Source organism: Platichthys flesus, chromosome 13 (assembly GCF_949316205.1).
Source record: "Platichthys flesus chromosome 13, fPlaFle2.1, whole genome shotgun sequence".
NCBI classification, from domain to species: Eukaryota; Metazoa; Chordata; class Actinopteri; order Pleuronectiformes; family Pleuronectidae; genus Platichthys; species Platichthys flesus.
Genome location: NC_084957.1, coordinates 5,361,072 through 5,376,641, shown reverse-complemented (window position 1 = coordinate 5,376,641; position 15,570 = coordinate 5,361,072). Strand labels below are relative to the sequence as shown.

The window sequence follows — 15,570 nt, the reverse complement described above, 5'->3', positions numbered from 1 at the left end:
GAACATTCACAACAAAGGAAACTAAACATGATATTGTTCAAATATAAATAAACGCATAAAATAGCGCAGGACGACATAAGATCAACTACTATTAAAAATCCTTTACACCATCCAGCACATGGGAGTCACGGCCGAACCGTCGAAGAAGAAGAAGAAGAACCGGTTTCCTGTGCTACGCCTACCTCACTTCCGCTCTGTCGGTGCCCAATGCCCGAGTGAATGTCGGAGAGCAATGGCGGCGTGCCGGGGATCTTCGTCCAAGTGGTTTTTCACCCGGGAGCAGCTGGAAAACACGCCTTCCCGCCGAGGTGGAGTCGAGCCGGACCGGGAGCTCTCCTACCGACAGCAAGCCGCGAATCTGATCCAAGACATGGGCCAGAGACTCAACGTGTATCCTTTGTAAACAAACTCCCCCCCCCCCCCACCTCCCTCAAGCGGACCGGGGGCAGTCATGGCGCTAAGGGCCGGAGCGGGCCCGTTATCGTTTGGCCAACTTAAAACTGGGCTCCGGGAGAAAGTTTCGACGCCTTTTACAATCGCGTGTCTTGTTTTTGACGTTTTGTTAGAATCACGTTATACGAGAATGTCTTAACTTTGTCTCTCAACTTGGGAATGTACCGGTTAGCTGAGTGCTAACACAGCACGTTAGCTAGCTAGCTAGCTGGCGGTGGACGCCTGAGAGGCCGTTAGCCTCTTGCAGCTGTTGCTCACTACTTGTACACTCGAGTGAAACCAGACTAACCTCCTCAGACCCACATAGCTTCTGTTAGCATATAACTAAGTGCTCCATTTAACAATCTAAGCTAACTCGTGGCTTTTATTTACTCCCTTTTCACATTGAGGAAACACACTTGCGGTTAGCATTAAGCTAAGTCACCGGCGGCACCGTATCTGTGGCTCGGCTGCAAACTTATCTCTCCTCTCAGCAGTTTAGATAGTGCTGAGTGACTCAGTGATTTGTGACTTATCTTGATAATGTAGCATGTAGCCCAAAATGTTCCCCACTGAAGTTTGTCACTGTCAACAATTCTCCTTAACTCCCCCTCCAGCTCTCAATTAACAATAAATACAGCCATTGTTTACATGCATAGATTTTATATGCACCACTCGTTCACCAAATTCCATAGAAATGTAAGTATTCTGCTGCATGATCTTCAGCTTAGTATAAAATGTAAAGAGGAATGTGACTGAAATATCATCCCATGCGTAGATTTGCTGTAGAATTGATTGTCTTGATGCTTCCACGCAGATAATATCTCCCACCACCTTATTCTTGGCTGCTAAAGTTGAGGAGCAACCCCGGAAACTGGAACATGTGATCAAAGTGTCACATGCCTGTCTAAACCCCCAGGAACCACCTCTAGACACAAAAAGTAACGTAAGTTGGGGGAGCTCTGCAATATTCTACGGTTGAAAGTTGTTTTTTCTTTTTCTTTTTTTATCCTTTTCCACACGTGTCTTTCAAGTTCTCTCCGTGGTCATGGTTTCCCTGTGTACAGTTAAAAAACTGGCTGTGTTACAATCCCTCGCCCCGCTCTAAGGGCCTTATGTTTTCTCATCTGGCCTGCGGTCGGTGTGTAACACACACCCGCACCGACGAGACGTAAGACTAGCAGTAAAAACAAGCCTCTCTTTATGGAGTATTGGCCATTTGAAATCAGATGTTAGAGGGAAAGATTAATAGACTCATTACAATTGTGTTGTAATGACTGTCTATCAAACTTCAGGCATACCTCCAGCAAGCTCAAGAGCTGGTGCTTCTTGAATCCATAGTGCTGCAGACCCTGGGTAAGTAGTGGTGACTGGAGTGGATGACTTGAGCGAGAGAGAGCACTTTTGTTTATCATAATCACAATCATTGTTTTACCGTTATCAGTAAGGGAGTAGTGCTATTGATCACTGTTGAGTTTATTTTCCGCAGCCTGATAAGTGACATGTTTTATCAGCTACTGTATGGGTATCCTGTCAAATGTGTGTTTCAATAAATCATGTAAAGGTGACATGTCATTTACGTAATTGCTGTCATGAGCTTTGGTTTTGAATTATTTTTTTATTGATCTCACTTTTTTCGTCAAACCTATTTTTGCTCACTTATTGATTGCATTTGTTTGGATGTAATCCAGAATGAAAGTGCTCACAGTTGAGTTGATTGCACTTTATTTAACCATAAAATTCCACTGTTCACATTTAACACATAGATACTTACTTGAATCTGAATTGACACCCTATTAAATGATTGCTAGATCCTAAAATGACATGTCACCTCCCAACTGTGCTTGTGTTGAACTCACCTGTCGTGTATTTTGTTCCAGGCTTTGAAATTACTATTGATCACCCACACACTGATGTGGTGAAATGTTCCCAGCTAGTTCGAGGTAGAGGCTTCCTTCTTTGCTCTTTGTGCCCTCTGGTCTTGTTTGTCCCACCTCAGATAAGGGTGGGGAGGGGGGTGAAAACCTTGCAGACTTAATGGCTACATGACCACACGCCTTGTACTTTTGATGACCTTTTTTAGTTTGTTGTTTGACATGGCACTTAAACAGCAACATTAGCTCACACTTGATTAGACCAAGACGAAGATTGAATAATTTGGGCTAGGGGTCTTTTCCATTTCGGTTTCTCAGTGAGCTTGCAGAAATTTAAGAGAATAAATAGTGTTCATCCTTAAACAGATGCAATTTATAGAAAATCAAATCTGTAAATTAGTGCTTACAAATCTTTGATTACATACAAGTGACAGCTTGCCAAATTTAATATTTGTAAAATCATATCATAATTTTAACATACAATAATGGGTACAACAATCAAATCATACTAGCCAGTTTTTCAGTTTTCCTTGAAAAATTCAAATTTTTATCATCCATCGTTCTGTAAGTTAACGAAATGTTGCAACAGCGTTGTTCAGTCTTGGTTTTGGCCTAATCACTTCAATGAAGAGTAACTAAAGGCAAACATTCAGTTCCTGTCCTAATGATAGTTGAGTGTTTTCCCTTTGTTGAAATGCTTATCCCCTTCTCTTTTTCCTGTCTTTCTCTTTTTCTCTGTCTCTCACAGCAAGCAAGGATCTGGCTCAGACTTCCTATTTCATGGCTACCAACAGGTTGTTATCCTGCCCCTCCTTTGTTGCACTTTGACTGCACACCATAGCTTCCTGTAATGCAGGGTACCTTTTCGGTGTCCAACGGGCCCTACTTGCGCTGGTGGTTATTGGGACGCTTGCCTCTGCCCCTAAGCTTCCCTCCCTCGGTCACAGGAAGCGGGCAGAATGGCTTGTAGCGTTACCGGCCCCGGTTGCAGTGCGGTGTATTGTACAAGGGACCATGTGTTGGCACAGATGGGTTGAATGCAAGATGTGAAGTGTAGTGGTGCGCTTGAAACCCACTTGTTTGTTCGGTTGCCAAAAAGTGCATAAGTCTAAAAGAGAAACACTTTGGTAGCCTGAATAGCAGCTAAAGATTTCACGATGTAAACATTTCTCGTAGAGGTCCTTCTGGTAAGTACCACAATTTTTTTTTTTTAATTTATCTTTTCATATCCATTTTTTTTTTTTTTTAATGTTTTATCTCCACTGATATTTTCAAATGTTGCAGAATGTGCTTGCCTAATTCCCTGCTCCAAAACAACTTTCTAGATAAAACATATTTAAAGATGTGACAAGAAAAACCAAAACAGGAACAATTATAAACATGCACAATACGTAATGCATGTAAATAATACATAAGGGATCTCTTGATAAAAATAAAAATACATACTTATCATTATTCTAGAGAGGACAAAAGGTTTTTCTTGACATTTCTTTTAGTACAAAATTAGGTTCTTTAACAAAAAATTTTTTATTAACAACGAAATTGAAGAATTGGTTGACAGTATCTGGATGCTGACTGCAAATGATGTCAGTTATTTTGACACTTGAGTTGGGTTGGGTACATGAACATTTGATCGTTACCAGTTTCGCTACCTGGAATTTGATATGGATAACAGTTCATTTTTCCAGTACCCTGTTCTCCCTGTAATACTAGAAAATGTAATTAAACCTTCCAGAGGTATATATTGATAGATAGTGTTCGACCAGGTTTCCCATCATGTTAGATCTGTGGTTACGGCCAGCTTTACATTTCAGTGTAACTGAACTTGAGACCGTAGCCTGATGCACGGCTTTCCAGAAATGTAGCATATCTTGCTACTCAGATACACAAGCACACAAGTATAAATGTTTAGGCTTGCCATAGATTCTGATTAACCTCATCATTTTAATTATTTAGCTTGCGGTCTTACAATTGATTTTGTTTGGTGCCCAGCCCTACCCAAGACTGAAATCTGTAACCTATTGCCAAAATCATAGAGTTATTCAAGGTGACATCCTTAATGTATTCGATTTGATTTTGGATCAGTGGAATAATGACAAAGTACTCTTAATGACTATTGTAATCCAGCAAACCAGACTCCAGACATTGTTCTTGTCCTGTTGCACAAGGTTACCATCCAGCTTTAGATCAGATTACACTTTGTCAGAATCTCTTCTGGAATTTGTCTTGCATCCCAAGATGTCCTTTGCCTCACAAAGACAGACATGTTATCACACAACATAACAAAAAAAATTACCAAATCTTTTTGAAATGCAGTTATCTGAAGTTGTGGCTGCCCTTATTGTCGAACATGGACTGCGCTTTGCTTGACATTCTTAAATTTAAGACTGTAAAAGTGTCTGAAATGATTGGAGTACCCACATTTGATTAAAAAAAATCAACCTCGTGCTAATGTTTAACAGATGTCTATCTGCTTCACAAATTCTGAGCATGTCCACCCCATGAGCAAAGAGCTATGACATTTGGAAGGGGCAGTAGCACCTTGTCTTTATTTAGCTTTCAAAACTTGGATGGTAGCCCCTTGTCAATTTGTATTTGTTATATTGGACATAATATGAATATGTTGTACTTTCTTAATATGAGAAAAACTTGCTGATTCCAAATTCCTCTAACTCTATTGAATTAGTTGTATTGTGTTGCACTCATTTAACAGGGTTTTTAACCACTTGTTGTGTTGACTATGATATTTGATGTGGAAAGTGCCCGCAATGAGTGCATATACTAGACTCTAAACCAGACAGCACTGCTGTAAAATTGTAGATGTTGATGTGTGGGACTTTATGGCTTTTAACAGTCTAAAGCCAGACAGACCCACATAGAAGGGGCTGTAGCAGCATCATGTACAATGATGCAGTTGTCAAATGGGTGGCCTCAGGGCTCAGGGTTTCACAAGGGGTAGACGACACTTAGATAAAACATGTGGCCCTTCACTCACTTCCATAACCTGGTTTTATAAGTCCCAACAATTAAATCAGCAGTTCCTAAACACAAATCATTGTGTCATGGGGCATTTCAGTTATGTCCTGTTATATTACATGAAGTACTACAAACTCATTAGATGTCTCCTGTATCGTTGGGAGTTTGACATGACCAAGTTTAATGTATCAAAACAATTAATTTCTGAACTTTTGCAACCAAAGCCACCAGAAAATTAAAGCCGTCTGCTCCCTCTTGTGTTTTTCTCTCTTTTCTCCACATGTTGGACCTATTGTTACCTCGCCTGGCCTCAACTAACTCCTATACCACACCCAACCCACACCTTCACATATGGAATTCATTCACTCCTACACACACTCTACGCTGGCACATTCCTTCACACATTATACAGCCTACACCTCACAACCTTCTGCCTCCAGTACAAGCCCACAGTGATTGCCTGTGTGTGCATCCATCTGGCGTGTAAGTGGTCCAACTGGGAAATCCCAGTTTCCACTGATGGGAAACACTGGTGGGAGTACGTGGACAGCTCTGTGACTCTCGAGTTGCTAGATGGTGAGATTAATGTTATTGCTTTATCTGTATAGACACAAAACTCACAGTGGTGTGTTGTACCTTGCTTCACACCTGTATTAAGCTTAGTAAGGTTTTCTATGTACGTGAACCCTGCGAAAAGCCAGATTAAAAATGTTTCAGTGTAAATTAGAGGCATTGAATTGTTTAACTTTAGCTGCTGAATATGAAGATGTCTGATGTCAACATTCATATCCTTGTAGAGTTGACCCACGAGTTCCTGCAGATTTTGGAGAAGACGCCCAGCCGTTTAAAGAGGATACGCAACTGGAGGGTAGGACCTATTTGTCTACACCTAACATTGCCCTTTAAACCAGCCAAAATAAAACAGTTTGGCAATGATCTATATATTTGCAAGATGCTACATAGATTATTTGTATCTGTAACTTTGTTAAAAGTCCTCATCAGAGGAATTGCTTTTAAACTGAAAATCTGAAGAAATATGTCTCTCTTCCCTCTAGGCAACACAAGCTGCCAAAAAGCCCAAGAGCGAGAGCTCCCAGTTGATGGACGGTACTTTTGTCGGGCCTTCCATGCTCCTAGACCAAAGTGATGCCTCACTTGCTGGAAGTTTTTCCATGCCTGAGGGTGCTACCATGTCCCTGGACGCATTGGCCAGCACCTATAATCCTGCTAGCCACAGTGAGTGGCCCCAGGGCAAACAGAGCCAAGCAGGGTACCCTTCCACCTGTATAAAACAGGAACCCATCAGCATCCTCCTCCAAGAGCAAACACTGTCCCTGCAGACCACCTCTTCCTCGCTGCTTCAGCACCCACCCATAAACATAAAGACTGAAAAAACAGTGGACTTTAACCCTGTCAAACAGGAACCAAAAGGAGCTGGTGGAGCGGGTAAGCACCATATACCACCTCAGTCTTCATACCCTCCACCTCAGCCATCTCCTGCTCCAAAGCTTTCTCTGGACAAATACAGAGAGAAACTTGCTGCAGAGCAGGCTGTCTCAGGGCAGAAACGCCGGCAGGAGCAGCATGGAGGAGCAATGGATTTTGATGTTAGGGGAGAAATGTCGTCTTCCTCCTCTTCCACCTATGCACCATCATCTGTGAGCCAAGTAGAACATAGAAAACATTCACACCAGACGTCTCATGGTGGCGCTGGCAGCACCACTGCCTCCCCATTGAAAATTAAAGTCCCCTCCTTAACTTCCGGGCAAGAAAAACGTCATCACAGTGACAAACGGGACAAAGGTCTGCTCAAACTCCGCCTGGCTGTGCCTGGGTCTGGCAGCTCCCAGCTGGATAAAAGTGGACAACTCATCAAAGACGAGCTTAAGATGAAGATAAAAGTTTCCTCATCGGATTGCCACAGCTCATCGGATGAAGGCATCAACAACAGCAGGAGTAAACATTCCAGCCCGCTGGTGAGTAAGGAGAAACATCGTGGAGGGGACCACAACGTCCATCGCCATCACAAGCACAGTCATCCTCACACGCACAGTGGCAACGGGCGTGGAGGTCCAGAGGGCCCCGGTGGTGGGGGAGGCCTTCTGCGGGGTACTCCAGGACCGGTCGGCATGGAAGGCACGACGCTGGCTCCACCTGGTTCCACAATGCGCAAGAGGGCACACCCAGAGGTCGGCCACAACCACCACCCTCCCTCCTCATCCTCCACTTCCTGCTCCAAAGTGAGCAAAATCTCCAAGGGTGGCACTGGTGCTGCAGGTACTTCATCTTTTTCTTCCTCCTTTTTCCCTCCTTGCTCCTCTCCTGTACTGCAGTGTGTCTCATCTGGCTTGCAGCTCTTTGGCTAACCTCCCTCCCTCCCCCTCCTCTTCCTTATTCTTGTTTCTGCTCCTCCCCCTCCTGTCATACCCAGGTGGGTTGCGGACCTCTCAGCAGTACCCTCCTCCTAGTGAATCGCCACACGAAGTGGGAGAGCAGAGACACTGATCCCACCACTCTGGAGCTATGACCACCACGTGGAGATGGCATGACACCACCCACAATTGAGACTTTATAGACTATGCTTACCTCCTTGTCAAGTGCCCTAGAAAAATAACTTTATGATCATGAGACCTTTACTGAAAGGCAGAAAAATCGTATCTCCATGCAAAGTATTGTTCCAATTCTCAATTCCTGACAGATGACAGAGAAAAAAATGCTTCCTGACTGTCATATTTCTGGGCTGTGAAGCTCGGTCCTGTTTTTCTGTTGGTGTGTGGAGTTGCTGCTTGGTTCTTTTTCCTCTTTAAGTGGGTCTAGGAATGTGCAATGTGTGGGTGTTAGTGGTGGGGAGAGGTTGAGTGTGTTTCCATCTGGAGGAAAGTCACTCCGTACATTTGAAATCTCCACATTGAGAAACTAAAGTATTGCGAGTCATTTAATCGAATCACAATTTTGCAGTTGAATGGAGGAAGCCAGTGGCCAATGGGAGATGGGTTCCACTTATGTTTGCTGGCATTCCATTTAGTGCTGTTGATGGATGCTTTTTTTTTTTTTTAGATGTAAAGTTCATCTCCTAAATTACTTTTTTGTCTTGATTTCTTTTTATACTTAAGGACTGTGCATATGATTTGCATGTTTCAATCATCAAAGGGATTCAAAAGGAGAGCACTTATTTGCTGTTTACAGGAAGTGGAGATACATGTACATACATTTGTGTATGTTTGAAGAAAAAGAAAAAGCTATACCATGACTACTCAGGTTTGGAGCTGCTTGTAAGTATGTCAAAATAACTATAGTACCTATAAAGACTTTTATTTTGTTGATCTACAGTTAAGGCATCATCGGATGGATGTTTGCAGAATTCCAGTGGGGTGTTCTTCTCACAGCCATCCTACAGAGGGCGCTGTGCTGTTCTATCACAGGAAATACCAGTTGCCGTCAGCAACACATGCACATTCAACACCTACTAATCACATCAGAGTGATGGTATTTGTACCAAAATTTATTTTTTTGACCTTTAAGTAGACCTTTAAGCTAGATGCCAAAGGTTTTGCCTCTAAAAGAAAAGAAAAAAAGGACAGAAGTAGTTTGCTATTATAGTTTACATAATCCTTTTTATTTTGAAGTGCATCAGACATTATTCCATGACATGAGGCTGTAGCCCCTTAGATTTGAGTGCATACAAGGGATACTTGTATCATTCAATCAGCCATTTACTGTACTTGTTAGGAGAGAAAAAAACAAATTATGGTTCTTTCCATTCCAGAACAGTGACTGATTTGCCATATGAGAGAAAGCTTGGATCCAAGTATCTGCAATATGGACATGTCCCCCCCCCCCCCCCCCCTGTCGCTGACATCCTCATCCAGGTGGTTGAATATATTATAGCCACGTACCTTTCCGGACATGTCTTTACATCAGTTTTATACCTTGAGCTCTACTCTAAAATCTTGACATGATCCAGTCTCCTCTTGTTTCAGACTCGGTTACTCATTTACTTGTAGAGCGCACGTAAAGACTAACAAGGCTAAGGCTGGATTGTTTTCTACCTTCATTAGGGATTTTACAGTCGGGCACACGGAACAACAGTTGTGGACAAATGCGCATATGCCACTCTTAACATTATTTTTTCATTTCAATTCAGTATTACAAATAAACTTTAAACTTGCTGTTATCCTTACAGTATATAATCTTGTTGCTGTCATTTTATTGAAGATGTGTGTGTGTGTATATATATATATATATATCTATGCTATACTCTAAGGATTTGTGAATTTCCACACGAGGACTGGTGCCTGTACAGTAGCTTTAGATAATGAAAGGTTCTTGCCACAAGCCCTAAAATCTCATCAGAGGAGCTAGTAAACACTGTAAATAAATTTTATGGAAATTGGTTTATGATGCAAAACGGATCCAGTTGTAGTGGTTGAATCTACAAGAACCTAAATATGCCGGAGACTTGAGTTAAATGCATGTAACGTAAAATTATGGTTATTTGGCACATTCATAAGAAAGACCAATATCTATAGGTAAATTGTCATCTATTTTCATTTCTGTCAAGATGCTAAGTGAAATGAATGAATGTGCTTCTTGTGTAGGTCCATTTAAAATTCAGCTTAACAAAGTAAAGCCCCACGCTCCCAAACAGAAAGCAGGGAAAGGTGACGGGCTCTTCAAGGATCGCAACAAAACCTCAAGTGTCCTGATTCTTCAACCTAACTTCCACAAACAACTGTCCAACTGGGCTGTGTTGTGTTAGAGTGTAACTCCATGTTAAGCACAGTGTCCCGCTGGGTGACCACAGCAGTTCTTTTTCGTTTTTTCCCAAGGGTTCACTCCAGTCTCATTTTTGGGGATGAATGGATGCGTCAGGAGCTCGTCTGCAGACGGCCGTAGTCTCTGGTCACTAGAGTTAAGAGACGAGTGAGAATTAGGAAACTTGTATCTATACATAGAAAGTTATGCACTGAAATGTTTTCCCCCAAATTAAATCATAATCACATTTCACACTAAATATGTCAGTTTTTCATCAAAATTTAATTTTTAAATATTCAACAGAGGACAAATGGTTTCACCTTGTCAAGCTGTTTTTTACAAAATCCCTGGCATTATCTGAGAACCCATCCGGTAAGGAGGGCATCGAACCCCTTTCAGATCCAATGTAGAACAAGGCCGCCATCTTGTCCATGTGGGCCAGTGGCGGTTTCCCTGTGGCCATCTCAAACACTGTGCAGCCGACACTCCAGATATCGGACTTCCTGCCGTATCCCGTATCATTGATTACCTAAGAGGAGGAGATCACAAATTTCAAAATGTATTAAAATCTTAGCTACACATTTAAATGCAGTAAATCACTTAAATAGACAGGTCAGCAAAATAATAAAGATAGACCACATTAAAACCGCCCACCTCTGGTGCCATCCAGTAAGGTGTGCCGTGGACGGACTTCAGCAGGTCCACACTACTGCTTGCGGTGTGGTTCAGGCAGCTGAGACGTCGTGCGCACCCAAAGTCTATGAGCTTGATGACGCCAGTGGGCATCAGCATGACGTTGTTTCCCTTTAAGTCGCGATGAACCACCCTGTTCAGGTGGAGGTAGGCCACCCCTTCCAGGATCTGATGGGTGTACAGAGCTAGGACTCGCTCGGGCAGAGGACCGAACCTGAGAGCAGCAATGGAGACGACGTGATGAAAGCTTCAGTGATTATTATTTTACATAAATGAAGCTGTCCTGAAGCTCAGTGTTTTTGACAGATACTTAGTAAGTGGTCAATTATATTGATTCAACCGTACCTGTGAAGGATGCTGGAGATGGATCCTCCTGGAACATACTCCATGAAGATGGAAACCATGTGCCGATAAAGACGGGTCCCCAGGAAGCCCACGATGTTGATGTGGCTGAGGGCCTTGAGCAGATCCACCTCCCCCTGCAGGTGGCCGTACTCGCTCTTTGCTGCTTCGGGGTCAGACGTGTCCAGACTGACCTGTTTCACTGCTATCAGCTTGCCCTGGCTGGTCAGGCCACAGTACACCTGTTGAGAAGGAAGTGGAAGTGGCTGGAGTTACTTACGCATCTGGGTCTGCAGCTGTATTGTATGAAATCATAATCCTCAAGGCAATAAATGAAGTGAGTCATTGTTTTAAGCTTCTCTCAGAAGACCTACAAAGTGACTTGACCTTGGATGAGTTGGCAATAATAGGAAATCATTTATAGGATTTCGCTTGAATGTTATTAACTTTGAATTTTAATTCTGAACAAGTCTCTGCCACGTCTTGCCATGTTGAATAAAGAGAAAAATAATTCCTGGATCCAGTTACTCATTTAATGGTTTCCTCGAGTCATGCCTGACCCTTCACAATAAATCACGAAATTGGTTTAGTGGTTTTGTGTCATCCTACTAAAGAAAGTAAAAGCATACTCACTGTCCCGTAGGCTCCTCGGCCGAGCACCTCACCCTTTGTCCACGTGATGGTGTCATCATCAGCCCCCCCAGAGCCAAGCAAAACTGCAAAGTTTGCTGAAATATCCTACAAAACATGAATGCAGATAAAAACAACAAAGTGAACTGGATAATCAAATAAAGCAGTCCTAGAGAAACAGAAGAAAAAAAATAAATGTTTACCTCTGGAAACACGTTTTTCCCTGTTGCAAGATCTTCTCTGACCGACTCTCCTTTGCTGGATTCCAGGTTTTCTGAACATGGGTCTAAGGATACATCCCTCTCATCCAGTGAGATTAGCTCCTCAGCCAGACATTGCAGCAGGTCATCGGTAAGCGGGCCGTCCCCGACTTCATCCAGAAACTTCTGGTAAACTGGGGACACGATAGTGTTGCTGCTGCTGCTAGAAGATGTCCTAGCAGCAGGGAATTCTTGCATATACATGGACGCATGGCTATCTTTAGCAATAGATGAAGTTGTGGCCATTGTCAGTGTTTTGTCGTCAGGTTTTAAAGTTTCAGTGTCATATCTTGAAAGAGCCTCCACGATGGTAGATAAGATTTGATCTGCAGCCTTTTCTTCAGCACGAGTGTGATAAGCCTCACCATTATTTGAAAGAACTAACTTTGAGTCTAGTTTAGTTGTTTTCTCCTTCCTTGACGGAGATGTGAGGTGAGGTCTCACCCTGGAGGACGTGAGTCTCGGTTTGCTTTTAGTTGAAATCACCATATTCTCTCCCGGGCTTCTCCTCATTTTACACTGGGGTTGTTTCGAGGGTCTCTGTTTGACTTTCGGCGACTGCTGCACCTTCCTGGGCGGCGCAGACTGCACTTGTCTGTCCTTGGTTTTTTCACAGGAGCTGGAAACCCTCAGGTTCTCATAGATAGGACCAGCAAACATCTCGTAGATGGCGGGCCCTCCTTCCCCGCTCTGTATCTGCTGAAACATGTCTTTGTAGGTGAGGAAGTCCAGTGCAGATTTCGACCTTGTTGTCCCGGCTGCACTGAGTCTCTTCTGCTGCCTCGTGCTCTTCAGCTCCCGCCCGGTCGGTTGAGCTCTGCTGATGTTTGACTTGTCCGGATTTGCTCTTCTGCTCTGTGGGTGATCAACAACCTTCTTTCGTGGCGATGGGGTGTCAGAGCAACGATGAGAACCTTTCACAGGGTTTGGCTTTGATTTGACTTTGACTGAGGCCTCTCCACTAAGTATTAGCTCGGGGCTTTTCCTGGTTTTATCCTTGACTTGTGTGGAGGGGCACTTCAGATTAGTTTTGGACTTGTTCCGACTAATGATACTTCGCTCTTTATGTGCTCGAAGATTGAAGAACTGGGTTGTTTGATGATTTGCTCTTTGTTCACTGGTCATGCCGGTTGTTGTCTCCTTGCTCTGGACAGCGTTTAAGACTTTCACCATCTTTTTATCTGTCTTTGAATCCCCATTTGACACTGGACTGTTTACTCCTGCTTTAAAGAGCTGCATCTCCCCCACAGCAGAGCTGATATTCAAATCTATCAGCTCAGCGTGACAGAGGATTTGATGACCTACCTGGGTTTCTTCATCAGAGGAATCCTTCATTGTCACTTCTGTCTTTTGTACATGCTTCAGTTCTTTTCTGTGATACCCTCCAGATCCTGCAGCAGCATCACCCTGGTCATCATTCATATCAGATATAATTTCACGGGTAATGCCACCTTCAGGGTCTGAAGTGCAGCCTGCGTGGTTCTTCTCCTCAGACTCTGATGTGATTGGCATTTGATTGTTCCCAGTGTCACTTTGTGTTGCATAGTTCGATTTTTTAAAGCTATGATTGTAGACATGCTCCTTTGCATAAATCATATTTATTTTGCCTTCACAATAAGAGTTTGTTGTTCTTTCAGTGCTGAGATCACCTTCGTGGTGGATAGGGTCCCCATCCATGTTCTGTGCTGATCTGTTGATCAATGGAATCTGAGTGATTCTCGACTGAACTTTAAAATGCCGCCTGGTCTCCTCAACCAAATCCGTGGGGATCCCATCCTTCGAAAGCTGCAACACCGTGTCTCCATCAAACTTCAGAGTGCTCCCCTCTGAAGATCTCTCCTGAGTATCCCTCTCGTCATCCTCCAGATCAATTGAACTGCTGCTGGACACGCTCTCCTCACTGCCAGCGCGTGGGCTGCCCCGGAACAGCCGCCCTCTCCCCAGCCAGGCCCTGGAGCAAAGGGGGCTCCGGCTGATGGGCTTCAGGGGAACACGGTGCCTCAGTACTGGCAGAGCTGCACCGTCCCTGGGTCTGCTGCTCAGCGGAGCCAACAGCTTCGGTGTTCGAGGGTTCAGAGCCGGAAAGGGACCCTGTGAGAAATAAGAAAATGTACGATTATTGATTGGCAAGGTAGACAAATTATTGTATTGCAAATATGGCGAACAAATGCTTGAAGCATATATGAAGATCTATTGAAGTTAAAGTCACCTTTTGTTCATGAACAGTATCTTGAGAACCAAGTCCTGAAAATACATTAAATAAAAATTAACAACTTAAGCAAACAGTTGAGTATCATCAGCAAATCAAAACACTTTGGGTTGTCTGGGTTTAAATATATTATTTTACCAGTCAGTTGTCAAACCAAAAAGGTTTTATTCATACATACTATGTGTCATTATGAATATTTATAACATGTAAGATGGCACAAACAGAAAACTGCTCCTCTGATCATTTGCTCCAGGAGTAATACCGTTTTTGAATTCTTAAAAAAACGAGTGAAACCTATGATAACTATGATTATAATATCCGGAGGTTTAAACTCTGGAGGTTTATATATACATACGGGTCTGGATGTGGGCCCTGGCCTGCATCATAGTGTTGGAGCACAGTAGTGGTTCCATGAGGCTGGGGGCCGACCGGCTGAGCTGGCTGGGCTCTGCCACCGACAGCCGGCCGGGGGAGGATGGGCAAGCAGCTACTACCACACTCCTGGTCCTCGGCCTGCGAGGGAAAGTTTCAGATGTACTTGGTTTTCTGAGCACAGAAAAGTGAAATATGAATTTCACTTCAAAACAGCACTTAATGCAAATGATAGAGCTGTTTATAAACAGTGTTGATAAAATGTTAATAGCATGGCTCATTATTTTTTACTTCCAGCCACAATACTTCAAGGTAATGAAAGGAGTGCATGCTGGGAGCTACACAAGAGAAAAAGTGTGCACAGGGAGTTAAAGTTTAACTAAACCTTTAACCTCTCAACCTGAAATCCTTCCTTAGGTCCACACAGAATGTGCTGTGTTTAAATGAAGGAGTGCCACAATGTCAGTGCGGAGCTTAGATCAGGAAACCTGTGTCACTTGAGTCTGGCAGCATTTTCCACTGTTCTAGTCTCCTGTTCTGTGATTGTGACAAACACAGTAATGGCCTGGCTGTCTGATCTTGATTGGTATTCTTTAATAAATGCCAGAACATAGTGAGTCTAGCTACCTGGGAGTAGGGGGGGCTGGGATGCAGGGAGTCCTGGTTCTCATCAAACCACACGAGGCAGCAGGATCCACGTGGCTCAAGCGCCTGCTGCTGTTGTCCAGGCTCGGCAGAGACAAACCTCTGCTGAGGAGAAGAGAGGAAACCACAGAAGCGTTAAGTGGATACTCTTTTCATAGAGATGCAGATCAGTCTGTGTGGGAGTCAACTTAGAACGTCTTGTTTATAATATCGTTAAAAAAATTCCCCTGAGGTTTGTTTTCTTATGCTGAACTGAGCCAAATGCAAAATCCTAATTTCCCTCATGTCTCTTCATCACTGAAGGTTGTTGCTATGAAATGAGAGAGCGGCTCAAAGACCTTTATTCTTCCTTGAGAGCTTGGACCTGTTTCAGTGGTGAGAT

At 43.4% G+C, this 15,570-nt stretch overlaps 2 protein-coding genes across 9 annotated transcripts in view; one reads left to right on the top strand and one right to left on the bottom strand.

Moving 5' to 3' along the window:
• Positions 1-180: 180 nt before the first annotated feature.
• Positions 181-9,472, top strand: ccnt2a (cyclin T2a). Of its 7 annotated transcripts, XM_062401887.1 has the most exons (10): positions 187-390; positions 1,050-1,131; positions 1,250-1,378; positions 1,728-1,788; positions 2,313-2,375; positions 3,055-3,100; positions 5,695-5,858; positions 6,080-6,150; positions 6,338-7,559; positions 7,714-9,472. In XM_062401887.1, the coding sequence occupies exons 1-10, from the start codon at positions 233-235 to the stop codon at positions 7,785-7,787; spliced, it is 2,070 nt and encodes a 689-aa protein (XP_062257871.1). In that variant the 5' UTR covers positions 187-232; the 3' UTR covers positions 7,788-9,472. The 7 variants fall into 7 exon arrangements, 5 of the variants coding, with proteins under 5 accessions (XP_062257871.1, XP_062257870.1, XP_062257873.1 ...); XM_062401886.1 differs by having other exon boundaries at positions 6,338-9,472; XR_009923998.1 differs by lacking the exons at positions 6,080-6,150; positions 6,338-7,559; positions 7,714-9,472 and having other exon boundaries at positions 182-390; positions 3,055-3,493; positions 5,695-5,831.
• map3k19 (mitogen-activated protein kinase kinase kinase 19) overlaps positions 8,877-15,570 on the bottom strand; it is a 14,022-nt gene continuing 7,328 nt past the window's right edge. Inside the window, exons 9-17 of one of the 2 annotated variants that reach the window (XM_062401883.1) lie at positions 15,171-15,293; positions 14,527-14,684; positions 14,172-14,206; positions 11,906-14,053; positions 11,706-11,810; positions 11,076-11,314; positions 10,692-10,944; positions 10,358-10,566; positions 8,877-10,188 (exon numbers count right to left, since the gene is read on the bottom strand). In XM_062401883.1, coding sequence (XP_062257867.1) covers positions 10,056-10,188; positions 10,358-10,566; positions 10,692-10,944; positions 11,076-11,314; positions 11,706-11,810; positions 11,906-14,053; positions 14,172-14,206; positions 14,527-14,684; positions 15,171-15,293 — 3,403 coding nt within the window. In that variant the 3' untranslated portion in view covers positions 8,877-10,055. The remainder of the gene's footprint in view (positions 10,189-10,357; positions 10,567-10,691; positions 10,945-11,075; positions 11,315-11,705; positions 11,811-11,905; positions 14,054-14,171; positions 14,207-14,526; positions 14,685-15,170; positions 15,294-15,570) is intronic. The other variant, XM_062401884.1, reaches the window with a different exon arrangement.